This window comes from Stenella coeruleoalba (genome assembly GCF_951394435.1).
Source record: "Stenella coeruleoalba genome assembly, chromosome: 2".
NCBI lineage: Eukaryota > Metazoa > Chordata > Mammalia > Artiodactyla > Delphinidae > Stenella > Stenella coeruleoalba.
Window position 1 is genome coordinate 158,553,431 of NC_137147.1, and position 25,199 is coordinate 158,578,629.

The following is a 25,199-nucleotide window of genomic DNA, read 5'->3' on the forward strand; positions in this document are numbered from 1 at the left end:
AGCAAGGTCCCAGGGACCCCTCGAGGTCCCGCTGCCTGGAGCATTAGAGAACATTCAAGTCACTGCACAGAAATGCTGTGCTGGGCCTGTTCTGAGAACCGGAGCCAGACCCGTCCACATTTCTAAGGGAGGTCCGGTACCTGGAGTTCAAGCTACAGTTTGGCTGATGACCCAACTAATTCCCTAAGATTAGCTCAGGACTGTGCCTACTCAACTCCCCTGCAAACTCTGTGGGAAAGTGAGGCCATCTTAGGACCCAGGCACTGTCCAGTCATCCTCCACTCTGGAGAGCAGGAAAACACCCTCTCCTGAAACAATCAGGGCTGGTCTTGTTTCTCGTGCTGTCAAAAGTAAGTTGTGTAATATTAAGGAAAACATACATAGGTAGTAATACTACAAGGAGAGGCAAGGAAATGGTTAACACCAAAGTTAGGGAGCTGGTTACCCACAGCTAGGAAAGGTCAGGTGGAAGGATGCTAATGGACCCGCAACTTCCCGTGTCTAGATAGGGGGCAGGGAGGATTTGTATTTCCTCTATATCACTCTGTGAACTCCTCACGTGTACATTTCAAATGTATGTGTATAATATATTCCAAAATAAATATATTCATACTTTATTTTGAAATAAAATTTATTTTCTCAAGGGCAAGGAACACGATCACATTTACACATTTAAAATATCACTAAGGGAAGCAACCTAACTGTCCATCAAGAGATGAATGGATAGAGAAGGTGTGGTGTATACACACACACAACACTACTCAGCCATAAAAAAGAATGAAATGCCATTTGCAGCAACCTGGATGGACCTAGAGACTATCATTCTAAGTGAAGGAAGTCAGACAGAGACAAATATCGTATGATATCACTTATATGTGGAATCTAAAAAAGTGATACAAACGAATTTATTTACAAAACAGAAAGAGACTCACAGGCATCAAAAACAAACTTACGGTTACCAAAGGGGAAAGTGGGGGAGGGATAAATTAGGAGTTTGGGATTGACAGATACACACTACTATATATCTAATAGATAAATAACAACAAGGCCCTACGGTATAGCACAGAGAACTATACTCAGTATCTTGTAATGACCTATAATGGAAAAGAATCTGAAAAAGAATACATAAATACACACACACATATATATAACTGAATCACTTTGCTGCACACCTGAGACTAACACAACATTGTAACTCAACTCTACTCCAATAAAAGTGTTTTTTTAATATCACCAAGGCCACTGGGAAAAGACAGTGGACACCAGCTGTAGAGGTCAAACGAGTGACAAGCGTGGTGGGCTGGCTTCCGAAGAGGCAGTGGAGCCAGTTCACAGAAGAGTAAATGCTATTTTTCTTAATTTTTATTTTATTTTATTTTTTGCAGGAAAGGAGGAGGAAAAAGAAGTTATCTGGTCAGTTAGCAAAAAAAAAAAAAAAAAAAAAGCCCAAGATAATGTTGCATGATCAGTGTGATTATTACTGCTAATAATAATTTAATAATTATTTTCAGAAGAGGTCTTAAGTCCAATGTTGCCAATGCGAAAAGTGCTGAACAAGAGTATCGGTGATTCACCCTGCTAGGTTAAGGTTCTGAGCGAGGACTTCCTCGTAAATAAAATCCAGGAAGCCAGCGCCCCAGTCCGAGCCTCACACTCCTGCTGCAGGCGGTACCTAGACACCATTTTAATTTCATTTTCCACATGAAACTTCTACGGCCCTGCAGAAATATGCCCGTTCGGAACTGAAAAGCAGGTTTACATCAGCCCATCACAAGCCCATCCACAAGTCTCCCAGGAAACGGTCCATGTAGAGCTGTTTCCCACCTACTCGAGCTCCAAATAGAGACCGTTTTATGGGTCCCTCTTGCTGGAGGGATCACTCCTGCCCAGAACTTAATATTCTACACATCATATAAATTTTAAGCATAATTTTTAAGAGTTTTAAGAACTAGGTGATCTATTTCAGTCATGGTACATTTCTTTCATTGTCTATTAGAGGAAGGCCTACTACCCAACAGATACTCATATGAGTTTCTCAAGCCATCAAGAGAAGCATCATTTTCTATCATCTTTACCGAGCAAATACCAAAATTAGACTTGTTCCATTTTCTTTTGTTTCTTTGGTAAGCAGTGAGAGGGTGAAAATGAGATTTCCATAACAATACAAGATGGAGAAAAAAAATGTAAATCTGAAAAAAAATTTATTAAGATTCAAATTACCTCATAATATCCTTATTAATTACTTGATAAAAGATTTTAAGCATTATCTTGGAACATGGGTATTTGGGAGGATTACAAAGCAGAGCAAAATGGAACAGATAACATTTTAAACATTATAAACGAACACCGGCCAAGAAGGTAGCTTTTTAAATAGTGGGAAATGATTTGATGTGGGCAACTTTTTACACAGTTTATTCTCGAAAAGAGGAGAAAAACTGCTATGAATCTACATCTTACCTTAAACACTTCCATTGGAAGAGGAAAGTTAGCAGCATCAATAAGGGATTTCTCCAGAGCACTTTTCCACTCTGAGTCCATCTTCAAAGGATAGATTTCTGTATCAACAGCAAATCACATAAGAGTTTAAGGGCTGAAATGTTCTACTGGGTGGTTCTTTCTCGGATTTTATCTTCTCAGGATTTCATAATAACTTGGCAGGCGCAGCAATCCTAAGAATTCACACCCTGCCCGCCATAAAAGGCCACCTGCTAAAGAGATTTCCTGAAATTAAACAGCAATTCGGGATTCTGCGATCAGAAATGAAGAATAAACTTAACAGGGCTCTTCTTCAGGGAATATACGCATGCATTCTGGGCATAATTGAATAGTATAAATCACATTAACCACACTTCATCCATCCACTGCCCCGAATTCCATTCCAACACCTGGGAAGTAAGATCCATGGATGAAGAACTTATTATCTGATAAATTTCCAAACTAGAAAAGACTCTTGTCTGGCGTTTGCAGTTATGACAGCCTATTTTTCACTAAATCTCCAAGCTCTCATATGCTAAAAATAGTCCGCGTTTAAGTCAGGAAATTATGAAAAGGTAAATTAAAATTTACCAACCAAGTCTAATATTTACACTTGAAATGTTGCTAACACATCACGTTGCCCATGTTTTCCCCCAGGCAGTGGGGGGAAGGGATTTGCGAAAGGAGGTTACACCGTCTGAATACAAAATTAAAAGAACAAAATCGTTGAGCACTGTTTTTACCGATTGCTGAAACTGCGGGGGAATTTTATGATCTGATCTCAACAGATTTAAGACCTTATCAAAATAGGATTTGCAGAAGCACTCACTTGGAGTAGATATGTTTATACCTTCCCTATATCAACCCAGGCTACTTCAGACAGACAGCTAGGATATGAATATGAATTTAAGCACAGTTAAAAGGCAACATTAAGCCTTTGGGGCTATATTTTTAATTTCTTGCATGTCTGCTTTTTAGCAGGCGGCCATATATTTTGATGATCATAGCTTCTGAACTCACCTTGAGCTTGAAGCACCTGTGTTTCAGCAGTTTACTTAGTCTTTTCAGACTATCACAATTATGGTTAGGTGAGAGATGCTGTCAGAAGGAGCCAGGTTATCAATGCACTACCCACCGCCCCTCGTTGTCAGACACACCAAGTCACATAAAGGATAATTAATGACAAGATAGGCTCTACTTGTGTATAGTGTCTATAATGCGTTCTAGCCTTTTATTTATGCTCTTACGCCGCTGCAGAATTTTTTCCCCCAATTTGGCGTTTCTCTATCAGAGACAAAATAGCCTGTAATTCTCCTTGGTATACATGTTTGGGGGAACATAGTGAGGTCCCCACAACAAACACCTCTACAGAGAATGAATGAATGGTCCCTCCAACCTCCACAGGTGGGGGGGGGGGTCCTGAGGGAGAACTCGCTTATCACAGAGTCCCACAAAGGAGGGAGAAGGACCAATTCATGAAGCCCTACAAATTGTCCCGAGACGGTGAGGCAGATTCCCTGGAATATACCAGTGGCTCAGCTCAGGGGCACTGCGTCAAAGTTTCGGTGAAAAGGGAAGGCAATTCAGGATTCTAGGAAGCAAAGCCCAGACGACACCAAGGGCAGCAGTTCAAGACGGGGTCAGGAGGGAAACAATAAATAAGACCCTGGACTTCCTCAGTAGAACAGAAACAAATCCACTCCTCCAGGGTTCTGGAAGCAGGTCAATGGGGAGTTCAAACTCGACATGGTAGTAAAAGGAGAACCAAGTCATGGAAAAGGATGGTGACCTCCAAAGAGAAGGTCAGAGGAAAGGTCTGCAGACATACAGGGGATAGAAAAAGGGAAGAGGAAGTGTTGGTGCCCGAGCTCCCGCAGTCTGTAACTGAGGTCTCTGGGTGGGAAGGGGAGCCCCTGAAGCACAGAAGAGGGTAAAAGAAGAATGGCTTAAAAATTACTCAAGGCCAGAGCCATGAAAACCCAACATGGTCAGGTCCAAACTCAGAACTGAGCGAGGAGACAGGCAGCCCCCAGAGGGATGCTCACAGCCTCTCCTGACACCTGGGCTCACACACACTGGCAGAGCAGGACTGGACCAGCCACATCACCCTAGAAGGTTGCATCCACCTGATGCCTGTTCCACCAAACCAAAGACAAGTAGCCTAAGAAGCCTGGTGCTTTGATCTGAATATGCCCCCCTCCCCCAAAATTCATATGCTGAAACATCTAAGGCGACAGCATTAAGAGGTGGGGCCTTTAAGAAGTCATGAGGTCATGAGGACCGAGCTCCTATGATGAGATTAGAGTGCTTATAAAAGAGACCCCAGAAAGCTCCTCTCCCCTTCCTCCAGGTGAGGACACAGTGAGAAGACGCTGTCTGTGAACCAGGAAGTGGGTCCTCAATGGACACTGAATCTGCTGTTGCCTCGATCTTGGACATCCAGCCTCCAGAACTGCGAGAAATCAGTCTCCTGCTTACAAGCCACCAGTCTGTGGTGTTGTGTTACAGCGGCCTGAATGGGTGAAGACACCCAGGAAGTCTCACGGGACTTTTATCTCCGTCCTACAATCTTAAGATTCTTCGTCTTCGTGCTGAGGACGTTGAATCCTAATATGGAATTTAACCCCACGGCAGGGCATACTCTTTGTCTTAAAAGGTGAAAAGCAACCGCAATTCTGTCAGTACGCTCAACCACCTGCAGAAGCTAAACACCTCCTAGTTTCAATAAGCAGAGAGCAACAGTCCATGCGTGTGTTTCATTAGACAGAGAGGCGCTTGGTTACACCGGCAAGTGTACGGACAATAAATAGCACCATTAAAAGAACATAAAACAGGTTCTTAAAGTGATCGTGTTGCAGGTAATTTAATAGAGTGAATCATGTCAATTTCTGTTGGTGGGAAGTAATAAGCAATTAAAACCCGTCCTGATTCATCTTTAACTAGAAGCCTGAGTGAAAACGAGGTATCCCCCTCTGTGCATGTTGGCAGGACATCTCACAGAGAGTGTGGCAGGAAGAGGAGTGAACAAAATCATCATCTCACAGCCTCGGGTGATCGAAGGCCTGGAGGGGTGATCCCCTTTATTCATGCATCTCACACCCTCCTCTCCTTCCATCTCCACCAGGCTCTGACCAGTAAGGAAAGGCTCATCTATGCTTCTTAAAAGACACTGGGAAGTGCTATGGACTGAATGCTTGTGTCCTTCCAAAATTAGTATGTTGAAGGCCTAATGTCTCAATGCCATGGTACTTTGGGAGGTAATTAGGTTTAGATGGGGTCATGAGGGTGGGACCCCCATGATGGGATTAGTGCCCTGGTAAAAGGAGACACCAAAGAGCTCTCTTTCAAGTGCATGCTTGCTCTCTCTCAATACCACATAGATATAGATACAGATACAGATACAGATACAGATATAGATATATACATCTCCATGCACACATAAAGAGGAGGCCGGGAGACTTCCCTGGTGGTCTAGTGGTTAAGGCTCCATGCTTCCAATGCAGGGCGCATGGGTTCGATCCCTGATCAGGGAATAAGATGCCACATGCTGTGCAGCATGGCCAAAAGATTTAAAAAAAAAAAATGAAGAGGCCAGCTGAGGACCTGGCAAGAAGGTGGCCATCTACAAATCAGGAAGAGAGCCCTCACCAGTACTCAACCATGCTGATGCCCTAATCTTGGACTTCCATCCTCCAGAACCATGGATTTGTGTTTTTCAAGCCCCCTCCCCCAATCAATGGTATTTCGTTAAGGTAGCCTGAACTAAAACAAACAACTCTTTTTGAATGAGAAATAGTTCAAGTAAGAAGCATGTGAATTAGATTCAGAAACTTCTGGCTCCAGAAACTACCTAAAATAGAAAGAAAAGGGGGGGAAATGGTTGACATAAAGATTATGTAGGGAAAAAATATACAAAAGAATATAGAGATAAGGATTCTTCTTAAACTTCAAAAAGTTTCATCTCTTTAGTTTCTGCAAAACCATGTCAGATTCTATCTTGCTTTCTAAACATCCAAAAATATGAAAGTAGGTGGGGCCTCTAAATGACCCCTGACCTCAATGACCTACTTAAATTTCTTAGAAGATCAAATATAATCTTAAAACTCTGATCACAGATTGAATATTTAGAAAATACCAATCACCCGAGTAATACTTAGCAGCACAGCAAATGTATGATTATCCCCATTTTACAGATGTAAAAACTGAGGTTCAAAGTAGAGTAACTTGCCCAGAAGCTTTGTAGCCAGTGACAGAAGTGGAAAGAGAGGCTGACTTGAACCCTGACTCCAAGCCCATGTTCCTTCCACTCTGTCGGGTTTCTCAAGCTCTGTTCACACGTGGACCCTTTTAAAGGAAGAAATTCTCATCCTGAACCCCACAGACCACATTCCCGTGCATCTCATATCCTGGAGCCATCCTGGGTGCTAAACAAGAGATCACATCTCTACTTGCTCAGAAGCCCCCCTAACACTTCAGGGGAAAGAGGACAGTACAGTCCTCGTTGTGTGGAGGTGCGTCCACCTGGGCTCTCCCCTCCAAATTGGCTTCCAAATCCCCATCAATTATTTGGCTCCTGGAAGGTGGATTTGGCTGGTTCCTTCCTTCTGTCTAGACACACCCAGTTTTTATGCAGTCAACTCACTCAACACATATTTACTGAGCACCTACTATGTGCTGGGCAGGGTGTCAGGGGACACAGCAGAGAATGGGTCCCGCACTTTCAGTTTCAGCTGTGAGTGAAATCCTCTCATCCAAGGTCTGGATGAAGTGGGGGCATGGTAAAGCAGCATTCCAAAAGAGGGGACACGCATAGAAAGCTCGAGGAACACAGAGAAGGCCACAGGGCAGGAAAATAAATGAATGAGGGGGGGCGTTAGGGGTACACAGCTGGAAAAACAGCTCCAGGTCTGTCTAATCATGATTTGCCTTCCATTCAGCACTGAAGAAAAGGCACCCGTGGATTCCCAGTCCTGTCCTGATAACGCCTGAATCACTAAGGACCGCGGGAAGCCACTGCCTCTCCCATGATTACTGGCATTTTACCCTCTTCCATTCCTTCACCTGGTCTTCACTGAAGCTGGACTCCACCTACCCCGGCAGCACTGCAATCCTGATGGTGGGTCGAGTGGGGCAAGGTGGCTTTGCCCCTCTTTCTAACCTCCCATTCCCCCACCCCGTGTCCTCTGATTCCACCCAAAGATGGGATGCAGGCTCCTCGCTGGCGGACAGCATAAAAGCCAGCACCTTCTCCTCCAGTGTTTGAAGACTGACTAGCCAGCTACTTTCTGTCACCTATTTCTATATCTCTATTCACACCAAACGGTTGAGAAATACTGTGTCCTTCAAGAAGTAGAAAGAATAAGGAAAGGAAAGGAGGAGCTATGGTTACTTTTAGCAAAGGTGTTGATGTCAGCACAGCAAAGAGGGCATCGAGAGTAGGCTGACCTGGCACGGCCTCACTCTCAAAGTCCAGTCAGCCCTCCCGGCCCGCAGGTCCTGAATATTCCACCTGCAGTGGGTGGAACCCGCGGATGGAAGAAACCACAGACGGAGGAGCCCGCGAACGCGGAACCTGGGAAGGGGAAACCACAGGTGCAGAACACCTCCAACCCTCGAATGCAGAAGGCCAACTGTACTGTGCTATTTTATACAAAGGACTGGAGCATCCCTGGATTTTGGTATGCTTGGGGTCCTGGGACCAATCCCCCGTGGATACCGAGGGACGACTCTATACCCAAAGTCTCTCTTACCTGCTCTCCTCCCCAACCCTTCCAGCTCTACTTACCACCAGTCAATGATGAACACTTTTCACTTACTTAAGCGTGTTTGGGAATAAGAAAAAACAGCCTAGTATTTTCTATGCAAGTGTGAAATTTTACTCCCACCTAGATTTCATTCAAGGAAAGAGCACTACCATCTAAGTTTAACAAGTCACATTGGGTTCTGAAATCAATTTATGCAAAGGATTGGGTTCTGTTCCCGTGTGTAAAACCTGGGTGATTAATTGCCTTCCCGGGTGTGGTTCTGCTGAATCAGGTAGGAGAATTCAGTGTTCATCTTGTAACTACTGCATCTGAAGAACTAAGAGTCACATTTGGGGGTGTCCTTTCACCTTTTAATTTCTTCTTCCCATCCATAGCCTTTCCTGCAGACAATTTTTTTTTTTTTTTTTTTGCCATTGCCATCAGGACTTATTGCTTGAAACGAAAAGTCTCCTGATGTTTTTGGTTTGACCAAGATCCATTTTAAACCTACAGTACCCCAAACTAAGTTTAGCTGCCGACAATTTCAATGTTGGGAAGATAACTTCTTGATGATGAATGCCTTTTCCAAAGTCTTCAGTGAAATGGACAACTCCAGAAAATTACTAAGATGAGTAAACACAATTTATTCTTGTCTTGTAAAGACATCAAATTATCTACAGGAAGAGAGAGAACTCTCCTATGGAAATATTTCCTTAGTTTCTGCAGGGACACCTTCCATTCTGCCTGCTGAGTATGAGTCCACGATGTCACAGGAAGGGTACATTGCACAGAACCTAAGGGCCAGTAGTAATCCTTTGCTTTGCTATGAATTTTTACACTGGCAAATATATGTTTTTCTTAACATTTATAAAGCAATTAGATACCGAGCTAAGACTTATACACCCAGCTTTCTGCACAGAGTAAATTTCTCCTGCTAGGTTATGAATCCCAAGGCAAACGTGAGCTTAGATCTCTTCTCACGGAACTGACAGGCCCTTCGTTTGTCATCATATCCCCACATTACTCAGGGTATAAATGGATTTCCTGGCTGCCTCTCAAAACGTTGACAACAATAATACTAATAAAATACCATGTTCTATGTCTATATGCCTGTCAAATTCAACTCAAATGCAAACACATGACACACAGAACCAAGACGTTTTTTCAATTAAAGCCCTTGACTGACGGAAAAGGGAAATACAACGCCTCAGCTTCATGTCTTCAAGACTAACACTGGCAACTAAGATGGGAGGGAAGAAAAGTCTCTGGCAATTTTAATGAAGGAAAGAGCCAAGTCTTTGCTTCCAATAAACCTGTGAAATTGACCAAAATGAAAATCAGCAAATTTGGGAAGAAAGGAGTATTCCTTCCTTGGCGTCTTTAATTCCATAAGAATCCAACATTTTTGTTCTGAAGCTACATATCGAAAGGTTGGTAAGGCCAGTCAGAGGCAGCAGGGGGAACTGGATGGAAGAGGGAGGGGACCTGGGAATTTGAATTACAGCACGTTCCTCCTACAGACTGGGTGATCTTGGACAAGTAGCTTAAACTCAGTCTCAAATTTTCTCTGCTGTAAAAGGAAATAGTCACATGAAAGAGTTTTTTGGAATCAAAATAAACATCCGAGCAGATGTAAACTCACCTGGCATGTAGTAAACATTCAAGAATGGTTATTTCATAAACATTGAGATTTTTGTCCAGTTAGGTATGTCAGGAAGAATAACGCACTCTTCTACCCAATTAAGTCTCTGGAAAGTCATTTGACAAGGTATTTGAAGCTACTTAGAAGTCTATGATATGCCAGGAAAAAAAGCATGATGATTTTCTCTTTGCTATTTCCAGGTCAGGACAGATAACATAATGATAAGCATTTGGTTTGGATATTCAGACGCATGGATGGATGGACGGATGGATGGGTGGGTGGGTGGATGGATGATGGATGGGTGGGTGGGTGGATGGGTGGACGGGCAGAAGTACAAAGACTTTAGAACCTACTTGCAAGACTATCAAATTCCTAAAGAAAAAGAGAGAATATCACCAAGTCCCACTATAGTGTGTGTTTCATTTCCAAACCATTGATTGCAAAGGAACCAGATCAACTTCTCCACGGCCTCCAGCTCTGCTTTCTCATTTTTGAACGCTATTCATAGAAGTCTTGGGTTCTATTTGCTACAGAAAGTATTTGAAGTTAAAACGCTTCATATCCACAAGTACAGATGTAAAAGACACCACAGAGCTAATACATTTTCCAGAGAGACATCCAGGAAAATAATCACATCTCTTTCTAAAACGCTTGAGAGCAGCCAAAGCTCTGGCCCTTACCTGAAGGTGGGTCCATTCTGTATTTATTCTCTTGACACCAACCAACTGGTCGAAGTCTGTAATCCAAGTAAAACAACCACTGGTCATAGGATTCAGTGTCCTCCAATCCCACATAGCGAAGGCGTAATCTTCCTCCAACATTCTCAATCACACTAACTATCCAGTACTGAAAAGGGCTCTGAGAATCCTGGAGCTCTATTAAGGAATCAACTGTAATGAGGTCTATAGGGCCTTTCCCTCGCAGAGGCTGTTTAAACAGAAGCAAAACTCCTTATTTTAAACTTTATTTTAAGGTTCTCATGGAAACAGATGACAGCAGAAGATAATATTTTTTCACACCATCATCCAAGCTACTGGCAAACAGTCTGGTGTTTCCCTCCACCCCACTGCCCCCGCCCTCCCCTCCCCTCCCGCGCACACATCCATTATACCCGACTCTGTATCCAACAACAAAGCCACAAGTAAATAGAAAATGACAGTTTGTGCTAAGTTCTCACCAAACAAATCACCCTTCCCAGATAAAACTGCATTTGTGAGGAACGAGGGTGCTTTTAAGAAGCGTTACACCAAATTTGCCTCGAGCTAGAAAACATGCGGTAGCGGAATGTCTGCTCTTCCCATAGACGGACACATCTGATATGGGGCGATCAATTTATACCTTGACTCAGCAGACGTTTATCTTACGATGGCCCCGCTCGCATAATCAGGACACTCTCGTACTTTGATTACGTGAGTAATGCACGAATATGTGTAGAGGACATTTTTGATGAATGCCTAATACACATTAATAATCAGCTAAATTAGACTATTGTGTAATTTGTACACTTAACCCCATAGTTGGTTTACAAAATATATATAACACCTGCCCCATTTGAGCAACCTTCTTAGCACATGTTTGCATAGGAAAAGGGTGTTTGTTCAGCCAGCCTTGCAGGCAAATATGTTTAAAAAATTTAACAGAGTAAAACAATTTGTCCTTTTGAAAGGGTGAACAATCATCATTTTGATTTGTCAACCAAACAATTAAATTAGTAGCCATTGAGATACAAACCTACACGAGGCAAAAATCATCACAAAACAAAACCAGATGACTATATATTAGACCGTGGTGTTCCAAAATATCAATATCATTTATGACAGGTGAGAAATTTATGGTTCATGTTAAGAGAATAATGAGATTGTCAAAATCCACACTGTATTCTTGGTCATTCATTGTGTTCACCCCTTTATCAGGGGCATTCTTCAAACAGATTTGGTGACTCAATAATTATTTATAACAGTACATTTCTCTTCCTGTTCTAGAATGTAAATATTAAAATGTTTTATGATAAAATTATTTTCATATCACCATCAAGATTGCAGATTAAACTGTTTTTACTTCAGTACCTTAAAATGACCTTAACCACATTTAAATATGGTTAGCCATTTCTATTACTTAACGTGTATGTGTTTAAATTTCGGCATAATGCATCCGGAATACAATAGTTAATGGAACCATTTATCAATACACTTTGAGACTACAGCCCAGCACATATAGGCTTAGTCATCACCTCTACAAAACAGTTATTCTACAGGATTTTATATACATTCACTAACATAAGATAGAGTCTTAAACATATAGGATAGTGGATACCTATCCTAGCATGTTATTATTTTAAAATGTGTTCACATAAAAGCGAATTTTCCACTTATTGATTGGACCAAAGGTGAAGATTCTTCAGTGCCATTAGAATCAGTAACCTAAGTAATTTGGGAAAAAACAGGAAGTTACGCTATTGGACACCGATATCCGTGTGGACGCATGTACCCGCAGAAGGATATATGCAAAGGTGCTGTTAGGTGTGAGCTCATGTAACTGTGCTGCTTCAGACAGAGAATAGCTGGATAACAATACATACACCTTCTAGGAGGCTGGCTGGGGCCGTCCGGGAACCAGTCAAATCACGAATGAGAAATTCCGTCCAGTCCGTGTACTTCTCTTTGATTGCTGGTGAGACAAAGGAGAGAAAAAAAAAAACACACTTCAACAAATCAGTGGAGCTTTCAACATGTTAAAAATCCCAGCACTTTTCTGTACACATGTGTTCTTTCATGACTTTTCTTCGTTTTAAATGCTGTGCTTAAGTGAAGTACTAAAATGGCAACAACAAATCTGTCAGCAGTGGGTGACTTCACACCTACCACGTGCCTAGATTTTGCTAGGCACCAAGGAGATGAAAGAATGTGAAGCCCTGAAGTCTTATCATCTGTTCAGAAACTTCTGTAAACAACAAAGAAGAGGGACTTCCCTGACGGTCCAGTGGTTAGGACTCCGCGCTTCCAATGCGGGGGGGAGGGTTCAAGCCCTGGTCGGGGAACTAAGATCCCGCATGCCGCGCGGTGCAGCCCGAAGAAAGAAAATTGATTAATGAATTAACTAACCATTAAGAACAAAATTATTTTTAAAAAACCTAGAAAATATTCCAAAGCACAGAATTTAGGAGGTTCCAAGAAGAAACAGCTCCATGAGGGTGCTTTATTTATTTCCAGGTGGGGAAATAAAGCCAGGCTCTGAATTATATTAAGATTTATTATACAGGCAGAGAAGAGGAAGAAGGGATTTGCAGGCTGAGAGGAACATCATATGCTAATGAGAGTGATGGAGGGAGGAAATGGAGAAAGTGCAGCCCTCGGACACACGGCCCGGCCTGAGCACAGAGCATTGGGAAATAATGGAATAAAACGGTGGACAGCCAAGCACACACGTTTAATAAACAGGAAATCTCTGCATAAGATGAATCTGAAAATAGCATAAAGGCTTGAAGGGAGACAAAGGAAGCTAACGGCAGAGAAGCCAAGGTAGAGGCTGCTCTCTGGGGCCCCAAACAGCGGTGAGAGCACTGCATTTGAGACATCTTTTGCAGAAGAAATATTGGCCTTTGGAAGCCTGCATTCTACAAGTGCTTCAAACCCAAGACTTGAGAAAGATGTAACTTGCTTGCCATAGCTCCCAGGCTACAGATGTCCCAAAGCTAAGGTTACATCCACCCCTGGGAGAGGCCCCAAGCCTTCTCAGGACATCACAGGATTCACAACCTCGGCCACATGAGAACAGCACACTGGCCCAGACTCCCATCCACCCACTGTGATTCCGACCTTCACATCCCATGAAGACCAGACACTGCCCAGGGTACCATGTTCAATACATAGCCTCTGTGAAAGGTTCGAGACTCAAGCAGTTCATAGATTGTTTAGGTTCTTTCAAAGCAAGATGCAACCATTTCTAGCTCAAACCTAAAGGAACAGAGTTATTACCCAAGGGAAACAGGCCACACCGGTGGTGGGAAAAGCAAGCTCACGGTGTGGCGAAGACCCGGACTCTGAGCTGGGCTCTGCCACCACTGGCTACGTGACTTTGAGTAATTCACCCAATTTCTCTTGGACTCTTTCCTCTAGTGCTATAACATTTTCCTTGTGCGATGCTATAAGAATTAAAGAAGATACACCCGTCAGAAAAATATAACCATACCTGGCACGTCTATGCAATTAATAAATAACAACTCTAGTTTTGTTATAAGTATATACTGAATTATTACACATTCTCACCAGATATTTTTTATTGATTCCCACAAACTGCAGATGCAAACTTTCAACATGCTTTGGCAGAACTGCCAACAGCTTAGGGAACAGTGGCAGCAACCTGCTATTTCAATCACTAACCTGCAGCTCAGTCAATATCTCCCACCATCACCCATTAATGATCGTAAGACCAAGAGAAACATCAAAATGGAAGGGACTCAAGCAAGACGAAAGGGATTTGGGCAAAGTTGGAAAGCCCAGCTTTGGGTGGGACAACAATGTCTTAGACCTGGACCCACTTAGCAAAGAGCAACCCACCTCTTCAACATCTCTTACTACTCGGGATTTTTTTCCTCAAATAAAATACCACCTTCTACATACCTACCTATAAGGAAATGCATATATTTGGGGCAAAAACTGTGTTATTGGGTCCTTTTCCATCATTAGCAAGTGTAGCAAACATTTTTCAATGCTACACCCATTTCTATGGACTGAATGTGTCACCTCCAAAATTCATTTGTGGAATCCTAACGCCCAATGTAACTGCGTTAGGAGGTGGGACCTTGGGGATGTGATTAGAATTAAATAAGTTCATGAGACTGAAGCCCTCATAAGTGGGATTAGTAACCTCATCAAAGAGACCCGCCTCGCCCCTTCTTCCCTGTGAGGACACAGCGAGACGTCTGTCTGTGAACCGGGAGGCTGGTTCCCACCAGACACGGGGTCTGCCTGTATCTTGATCTTGGACTTGGATCCAGCCCCCAGAACTGTGGGAAATAAATTTCCACTGTTTACAAGCCGCCCAGTATTTTTGTTACCGCAGCCCGAATGCACTAAGACAGCTCTGCTGCTTGCCTAAGGTGACTGAGAAGACCAAAGCAATGGAATACCAGATAAATTAATTAAAATTTGTATTTATCTTTCACTTTACAAAGCCTTTTAATTTACTTTGTATCTTTTGATCATCCTAATAATGCTACGAGGTGGCTGTTTTTAACTAACTTTCGCCCAAGTTCACTGGAAAAACAAGGGCAGAGCCAGCCTCAAACTCGAGTTTGCAGATGCCAAACTTATAAGGAGTCTTTCCACTAGCATCTATGATTCTCAAAGCTTTTGCATACAGAGAAATCAACCATTTAAATTGCAGGCATGACAGAGATAATATGAAAATGACTGCTTAAAAAAAGTTTCAAGATTAGGACAAAATATACAACAGCACCCGATAAATATGCATTTCATTTTTTATTCCAAAAGGGTGACAATTAGCACAGTCGAGGGAAACACTGTCCCGTGACTGACAGAATTTATGTCTACATCCCCTATGAGAAGAAAACTCAGTTTTTCATTTAAGGGTTGTTTCTAACATCCATGTAATCAAAGTTAAATTAGAATTTCTGAAATACGTATGCACCCTGTGAAGACACTGTGCAGTGTTGAAATTTAAATAGTCTGAGTCACAGCAAGAGAACACTGGAGATGGCTGTGAAATTTACATATCCGGGGCCCTGCACTCCAAAGGTCCTGTAACTGTCCATTAATATGCTTTTGCATGAGGCTCTGAAGCAAGCTTTTATTTGCCACAGAATATCTAGACAAATGGCTCTCCATGGAAAAATGTATCTTAGCTACAAAAGGTACACCAATCATTTTAGGTTAGAAAGTAGAAAGAGAACAGTTCTCAGGAACTATGCTAATTTTAGAACAACTATTTCAGTGGACATTTAGTTCTGAAAACTCTCAATTTTCACATGTAAAAATAGATGACAAGAAGTACTGCCATATATACAAAACTATGCCTGATGAATTTACAATTCCCAGGCAATGGGTTTGTTTTAGACAATATTCAATTCAGTTAAATTCTAGTACAATAAAAACTGCCCAGAAAGCCCTGAGAATTCATTGCAATACAAGCTGCCCTGTAATTTTCCACATATAAATTTCTAACTAAAAAATTTTCAACTATGAATTTTAATTTACTACAGAACATCTCTCTTCAAAGACTCAAAATCAAGGCATATGAATGTAAGAAAAATCTCTCTCAAATGTAAACCAATTGCTTGCCCTATGGTCCTTATCTTTTTCTTCAAATGACATTAAATCTCAGAAAACTTAACACGCAACCTAACTACAGTAAATGTGAACTTTACAGCAAGAAAGAAATGATTAAACTGGAAAAACCCCGCAACTTTAGGTGGATAAAAGTGTATCCACAACTTGGTAATCATTTTCCCATTTCTTTAACTTATAGAGAGAATCTCCTGGAAGTCCATAAGAAGAATAAAATCCGGATCTTTCTACAACGTTCTCATGAACATGTTTTCAAGGTTCTACTGTTACAACATTATATAAACATTCAACTTCACTTTTTTAGAAGTCCCAGTTACATTTTTCATTTTCATACCTCATTTTGGAGAGGTACCCACATCTCACCTAAGGAAGCCATCGTGAACTTGAGTTTCAGAAAAAGGAAACACCCCCCCCCCCACACACACACACACACACTCTTTTTATGAAGACATTTTAGATGACCCCCAAATCCTACAACTGCTTTATTAGAGAGCTGTCTATAATAGGAGTTCCAAATGAAAGGCAGAAGATTACCATCATTTTTTCAGAATTTGGGAAACCACCACTCTTGGTGGATTTCCAGCCCCACTGAGCACATGTAAACATAAAGTAACTCACCATTTCTCAAGGATACTGTTTCCTATGGACATTGGTCTGGGGGAACACAAAGTCACCCATCAGAGCTGCCCATTCAGGCAGATCCTGAACACTGAGACCTGGGCTGGGGTCAGATGGACACACTTACCTCTCCTTCCCTGTCACCACATAGAAAAGACAGGTCCATGGAGAAGTCGGCTGTATCATGCCTTTCTGCTCATTTGAAAGATGGGGAGGACAATTACCATGAACAGTGAGGCCACTTTCACTCAAACACACTGTGGGTAAAAGGAAAGTCACATTCCTTACAGTCCTAGAGTTTAAACAGGGGATATTTTGTTCTTCTTTCTGGCCATTTGCTCAACTTGAATCCATTGTATCAGTCATGTTCTTAATTTGTAATGGTTCTTTCTTGCTCTTTGATTGTTCCTTTCTTCTAAACATTCTTCTTACCAGACGCCATTTTCAAAACCCCTCATTATAGTAATTAGAGGATGTTCTCCTTTTCTGTGCCCTGGATCCTCTGATTCCTATGGGTTTTTTGTTTTTTTATCTGCCTCTTTCTCTCCTGCATCAGAGGCTCTCCTGCAGTGACTGGTGGCCTTTAGTCGTGCATCATACTTAAACTGGACACTAGAGAAAGCCTGAAAGTGGGATTCGTGTCCTGGAACAGAGGTTTTTGACGCAGTGGGCACTAAGCAACTCCCCTCTGTGAAGCAAACTCCCAAACTAGATTCCCTGCTTCTCCCCCGTCAGTTCTGCCCATTTCTTTAGAGGTGAGCTTGAGGGAGGAGCCTGTGGGTTCTGGTCCTTGGTTGTACCAAAGGGGTAGGGGAGACAGAGCCTGGGAGGTGTTCCAATTACAAGCACCCCGTTCAACGCTGTGCTTCTCAGCCCCACGCGGGACTCCCACCCACCGGGCATTCAATCCAAAGTCCGCTGCCTGCGGGGGATCCCAGGGCCCCCCCCAGCTGCAGCCCACACGTGTGTCCAGGGCTGCGGCAGCCCCTACCAAGCATCAGCAGTCACCAAGCCTTCATCAGCTCTCAGGCCACCAGAAACGTGAAATTTCCTTTCTGCGCTGGTGCCTCTGCAATTCTTTCTGTTGCTGGTTTATGTATTTGTTATTCCTTTACTATCACTTTAATGGGGTTTCTGGAGGAAGAAGAGATAAATAAGACTGTTCAATCCACAGCTACTCCCAGCTCACCAGAGAACTGGGCCGTTACAAAATGTGAGGCAGCAAGCCTTTGACTTATCGGGAAAAGATTCTATAACACAGAGTTTGCTAAAGAAATGAGGCAACAGAGAATCTTGAATTATAAATGGAAGCACTTACACATACTATTAAGAATACAAGACTGTAGAGTTCTCTCCCTTGGAGATTTTTAAAGGAAAAAATCTGTACTAATATTTCACATAGGGTTCAAATTAAATTGTCCCTACAAACAAGAGAATAGATCATAAAATGATTGGAGAGGACTGATAAGCTCCTACTAAGTGCAATGGACCACATTACATACTACTGGGGTTCAAACATATAGACAGAAGTATTTCTGTCTTTAATAATAAATACAGATTAAGATATAACTTGTGAAGAATGTCATAAAAATCATATATACGTGCACAAAAATACACACACACATACTCACACATTCCTTAGAACTTACACAGAATGGAGGAAAAGTTTCAATTCAAAGTTTCAGACCTCTTTCCATTATATAAATATACTTGTATAATTACAAAAAGAAATATTATTATTTCGCTCCAAAGAACAGCATTCAACAAAGAAATTACCTAAGAATTGTTGGAAGCAAATGATGGAGACAATGATAACCTTAGGTTGAAACAGAAAAAATAAGTTGACCTCAGAATATTCTACATAATTAGAACGTTTAACATTCATGCCCTACTCATTAAAACCTTGGTCAGTATTTCTGCATAAATGATTTAATTTATCCCTTAAAAAGAAAGGCCTTTGCTACTTAATATTCTACACATTGCTTAGAGATTTCCTCAATATTGGGAATGGATAAGAAGTTATCTTTTGTTGAAACTAGCTTATCATGGGGTCAGATGTGACTTTTAATGGCAGCTACTTCATTAGATGGTTGTATGGATTAAATGAGAAAATAAATATAAGCTTCCTAGCAGTTATTACTCAAGTGGTAAAGTATCAACCCTTGTAAAAAGTGAAGTATTCTTTGATAATGTAGCCAATCATTCCTTCTTTAATGCACTCCAATGTTTGTATAACATACTAAGTCTTCTTTCAGAAGAACATATATGAAATGTCTCCAAGTGATGTTTTAACTACAGGCTAACAATTTCTTGCAATCCAAATTTAACTTTGAATAAACCTGTACACCAAATCAATGGATACAAAATGATGGCCATGAGTATAAAATCACATATTAATGTTTTATTAATTTGAAAAATTATAATTAGAATAAAAATTCCTTCCAGAACTTTCAAAAAAGGGTGACTTTTTTGCCTTCTAGTCTCTTACCCGCCTCTCCCTAACTTGGATGTTAATGCTAATTTTGCCGTCATGATCACATCATGAAACACTGACAAACTGGCACAAAAAATAATAATAATCTCGGATGAACCTAGAGATGATCATACTAAGTGAAGCAAGTAAGAGAAAGACAAATATCATATGATACCACTTACATGTGGAATCTAAAAAAAATGTATTAACGTATACACACTACTATATATAAAATAATCAACAAGGACCTACTGTATAGCACAGGGAACTCTACTCAATATTTTCTAATAACCTACAAAGGAAAAGTATCTGAAAAAGAACAGATATATATATAGGTGTAACTGAATCACTATGCTGTACATCTGAAACCAACACAACACTGTAAATCAACTATACTTCAATAAAAATTATAATCTACCTCATGGAAAATAATTCCCAGTATAAACCATTATGGGAATCCAATTCACTTTTATCTTCTATTCCTGCTTCACATTATTATAAAATTGACCACCTGCTATATGGTAGTGAAATGCAATCTCTCTGGTTAAACTTAGAAATAATAGTCTTAACACAATATACAGGATACCCCATGCACAAAGATCATTATTGGAGACAGTAACTTGCTGGTATTTTTTAGGAGAACGAGATCAGTTGTGAATAGATGAGACAGTGCTTACATCAATATGAATGTTTTACACACACAGCTATTTATACATAATTTTAAACTGACACAACAGAGCACACTATAGTTCCTAAAGTCTATTGTACATTTCCTCCACATCCAAATCAGACTTCTGTTCTTTATATTATGCACAAAAGCACATAGAAACAAGTAAAACAGCCCACTTGAGATAATCACAGAACTCGGCATTCATTCAAACCAGATGTCATTACCCCTATACTCCAAATCTGGCTTGAGCAGTTGCTCTGAAACTTCACTTCTCGGTTAAATTATTCCTACAACTTATGCAAGTCGCAACTTACTGAAGAATGAATTGATTCTAATAAGCTCTTCTTGTATTTTATTTTGCCTGTTTAAGTAAGGCAAGTACCTCCCTACGTATCTATTTGCAGGAGTGGATTGTTGAGGGGATTTGGTGGGATTACGTAATATCTGGAGGAGCATCACGGAATGTCCCTGTCAGGGACACACAAGAGGTGAGGTGGCGCTTTCCTTAAGGGATCCACTGCCATGCCTGTTCTGCTTCCTTTAAAACCACCCACTTCCAAACCAACAAGGACCTACTATCTAGCACAAGGAACTCTACTCTTTATTCCTGTATGTAATATAGGAATAACCTATATGGGAAAAGAAAATGAGAAAAAATAGATATATATGTAGGTATAACTGAATCACTTTGCTGTACACTTGAAACTAAACGAAACATTGTAAATCAACTTTACTCCAATGAAATTTTTAAAAATCCACCCACTCCCAATCTTGCCCAGCCCAGGTCCACACACTCTGAGTCCTTCAACCTTCCCATCCTCTGTCCCCACTAAGCCTCACTCAGACTCACCACCCAGGCCCCTCTAAAACTACAGCGACTAGACGTATAACTGCTGGGGAAAGAAAAACACTGGGCTAAACCATCACCCACAAGTTCTGGAATCACTCATCCCTTTTTTTTTTTTTTTTTTTAAAAAGCCCTCGAACTCACTTGTCTGACAATTTCCTACCTCCCTGCTCCCCTCCAAAACCAAACTTAGCAAAGAAGACTTAACTCTTCAGTCACTGTTCAGCCCCTTCAACTTCACCCCCCAGAACTTCCACCAAGAAGAGAATGATCAACTGTGTCAAACGCTGCTGATAGGACAAGGAAGAGTAAGGCTGAGATTAGACCACTCAATTTTTTTTTTTTTTTTTGCGGTATGCGGGCCTCTCACTGCTGTGGCCTCTCCTGTTGCGGAGCACAGGCTCCGGACTCGCAGGCTCAGCAGCCATGGCTCACGGGCCCAGCCACTCCGCGGCATGTGGGATCTTCCCGGACCAGGGCACGAACCTGTGTCCCCTGCATCGGCAGGCGGACTCTCAACCACTGCGCCACCAGGGAAGGCCCTAGGCCATTAAATTTTACAGGAGACATTCCATAGGATCAATTCCTGGGAGTAGAAGAGCAAAGGATTTACTAGATATCAGCAAACTGCCCTCCAAAATTATGCTTGCAATTTGAACAATGACCATGCGTATATAAAATTTCCCATTTCCCCCCATTCTTGCCAGTATTTTATATTCTCAGACTTCTCTGATTTTGTTAACAATCTCAACCATACGAAACTGATTTTTTAGTTTTCACTTTATTGATATCAGGGAGGCTTAGTATCAAAAAAACATGATGACAATTCAGATTTCTTTTCTGGGAACTTACTCTTCATGTATTTTTCTATAGAGATACCTTTTTTTTTTAATGCCAATTTGTAGGAGCTCTTTATTTATGGTAGATGTTAATTCTTCATTAGATATAGCAGAGGTCTTAACTTTGTATATCGTATTCAACATGAGCCTTTTAAAACAAGGCATGAGATCATGTCGTCCAGACACTGAATCTTGGAATAAATTTCTAACTCCTAAGCCAGGCTCAACATCCCGCATCACTGGGGCCACTCCACTCTTCTTCCCTTTGCTCTCTATCCTGGTTTTCTCTAAACCCATCTCTTCCAAAGGGCTCTGCACATCCTCTTCCTTCTTCATAGAAACACTTTCCCCCATCTCGCCCCAACCAACCCCTCCTCATCTCACATCCTCCCTGATCTTCCCTAATTTCCATGATAAACTGTGTTCTCTTCTGGAATCCCACATTCTTTCCCTTCCTAGACTTAGTACAATTTATAATGACATGTTCACACTCATTTGTGTAATGAGTCCCCGCCTGATGACTCCGTGAGCCTAGGAATTATCATATCACTGCCTTACTACTATATACCTGTACCTATAACAACTGCATATAGTAGGTGTTTAATAAAATTTTATCACAGGAGGGAAGGTCTGACAGACCAGATGGTTTTATAAATTGTGTCTGTTTTTTAACTGATCTTTGGATGAAAGGGAACTTGTTGAATTCAGATGAGGAACTACCGTTACCATGGATATTACACAGACCTGTCGATAAAATATGATTTAGCACCATAGTACACCACAAGCATTCATAAAGGAACCGCCATTGCTTTTTGTTTCTTCTTTTATTGGGTTGGCCAAAAAGTTCGTGCGGGTTTTTGCAACATCTCACGGAAAACCCGAAAGAAATTTTTGGCCAACCCAACATTTGCGTGGCTCGTAACTGCTTACCTATGATGTAAGTTACTGTTTAAGATTTCAGTTTCGGCACACGTAACCCAGAAAGCGAGAGATCATTCATTTAATTGAGTCAGCATTAAACACCTTATGAGACAGGACAGAAGTTTAGTATTTCTCTTGAGTTCTCCTTCTGGGTGAGTACATGGTATTACTGCATTAGGCAACCCTGATACTGTTCATTTCAGACAAGGGCATCACCCAGAGATGAAAGAAACACAAGGTACTATATATCCATAGCTTAATCTCCAAGGGACCAACTGCTTTCTCTGAAGTTCCCCAGGACCTCTGAGCCCAATAAACGGCCATAATTTACAATACAAAAGCCATAAAGATAAGAACTATTTATGACATTCTCAAGGTATAACTCATATTACTCTGCACCATATCTTTAGGAGCCTAGAAGATAAATAGCCTCTAAAACTATTAGAAGAAATTTAAAACCTTATCACTGTTTGCTGGTTAAAGACTTATCCAATAAAACATGGAATTTCTCTCATTCTTGCACATTTCCCTTCAATTATTCTCTAGCTGTCAATATCTCACTTTATAGACATTTCTGCTATTGCTTTAAACATTTCCCTGTTTTTAAAGAATACCCTTCCAAAGAGTCAGCAACTATTTTTTCTCTCTACTAGGAAAAATTTCCTACAGGTCTTTTATTGGCTATCACTACAGAGAAACAGTCAAGGCTGAACTGACATATCACAGAGGTCTAGGGCTCTGAATTCAATGGAATAAGACAATTGTTTGTTAAAGATTTTATTTTCATCGGTATATCTCTCTCCCTCATACGTGACTTATTTCTTTCTGTAAAGTTACCTTCTTTGCTGCAGCTAAATAGTTTCCATTCAAATTTTTCCCAATGATCCACTTAGGGGAATGTTTTAAAAAGAAAGAAAGCAGCTTGCAAAAAAATTTAAATCCACATGCCCTTTGTATATATCTAATTACATGAGTCAGTCTGTTTATCAACAGCTTTCACATTACTGTCCGTGATGGTTAATTTTATGTGTTGACTTGGCTGGACCACGGTGCCCAGATATTTGGTCCAACATTATCCTGTTAACAAGAGGATGTTTTGGGATGAGATTTACATTTAAACTGGTGGACGTTTGAGTAAAGCAGATTGCCCTCCTTAAATGTGGTGGGCCTCGTCCAATCAGTTGAAGGCTCAGATAGAACAAAAGACTGACCTCCCCTGAGCAAGAGGGAATTATGATGAAATCAGAGGAGAACTAAATAAATGAACAGATATTCTTGTTCATGGATAGGAAGACTCAATTTTACCAAGATGTCAGTTCTTGCAATCTTGCTCTACAGATTCAATGCAATGCAAATCAAAACCCCAGCAAGTTATTTTGTGGATATTGAAAAACTGACTCTAACATGTATGCAGAGAGGCAAAAAACCCAGAATGGCCAATACAATAATACAACATTGAAGGAGAACAAAGTGGGAGGTCTGAGACTATGTGACTTCAAGACTTACTATGAAGCTACTGTAATCAAGACAGTGCGGTACTGTCAAAAGAACAGAAAAATAGATCAATGGAACAGAACAGAGAGCCCAGAAATAGACATACATATATAGAGTCAGCTGATCTTTGACAAAGGAGAAAAGGCAATACAATGGAGCAAAAATATCTTTTCAGCAAATGATGCTGAAACAACTGGACATCTACACGCAAAAAACGATCCTATGCACAGACCTCACACAAAAAATTACCCTTCACAAAAATTAACTCAGGACTTCCCTGGTGGCACAGTGGTTAAGAATCTGTCTGCCAATGAAGGGGACATGGGTTCAATTCCTGGTCTGGGAAGATCCCACATGCCGCGGAGCAGCTAAGCCTGTGCACCACAACTACTGAGCCCGTGCGCCACAACTACTGAAGCCCACGTGCCTAGAGCCCATGCTCTGCAACAAGAGAAGCCACCGCAATGAGAAGCCCATGCACCGCAACAAAGAATAGCCCCCGCTCACTGCAACTAGAGAAAGTCTGCACACAGCAACGAAGACCCAACACAGACAGCAACAACAACAAAAAATTAACTCAAAATGGACCTAAATATAAAATGAAAAACTATAAAACTCCTAGCAGATAACATAGGAGAAAACCTAGATGATCTTGCATATGGTGATGCCTTTTTCGATAAAACACCAAAGATATTATCCATTAAAAAAAAAACTGATAAATTGGACTTCATTAAAATTTAAAACTTCTGTTCCCCAAAACACATTATCAATAGAATAAGAAAACAAGCCACAGACTGGGAGAAAATATTTGCAAAGGACACATCTGATAAAGGACAGTTATCCAAAATATACAAAGAGCTCTTAAACAACCTGATTTAAAAATGGTTTTAAAAATTTAAAAATGATTTAACAGACACCGCACCAAAATGGAATACATGTGGTAAGTAGCTTATGAAAAACTACTCACATCATACATCACCAGGAATACATGTGGTAAGTAGCTTATGAAAAAATGCTCACATCATACATCATCAGGAAAATGTAAATTACTACTTTGAGCTTCTACTCAGAGCCTTGCTCCAAAGCCAGACCACTATGCCTCCACTCACCTTTCTGGAGCAGCCCCAGAAGAGATGCTGGAGACCGAGACCCACCCTTCACACATGACTCT

At 41.1% G+C, this 25,199-nt stretch overlaps 1 protein-coding gene across 8 annotated transcripts in view; it reads right to left on the reverse strand.

Annotated features, from left to right (window-relative positions):
- Window positions 1-25,199, reverse strand: part of SFMBT2 (Scm like with four mbt domains 2) — a 223,632-nt gene that overhangs the window by 90,859 nt on the left and 107,574 nt on the right. For 7 of the 8 annotated variants that reach the window (XM_079912536.1, XM_079912540.1, XM_079912541.1 and 4 more), the window contains 3 exons: window positions 12,440-12,528; window positions 10,542-10,788; window positions 2,458-2,555 (listed from right to left, as the gene is read on the reverse strand). In XM_079912536.1, the coding sequence (XP_079768662.1) occupies window positions 2,458-2,555; window positions 10,542-10,788; window positions 12,440-12,528 (434 nt within the window). The remainder of the gene's footprint in view (window positions 1-2,457; window positions 2,556-10,541; window positions 10,789-12,439; window positions 12,529-25,199) is intronic. The other variant, XM_079912543.1, reaches the window with a different exon arrangement.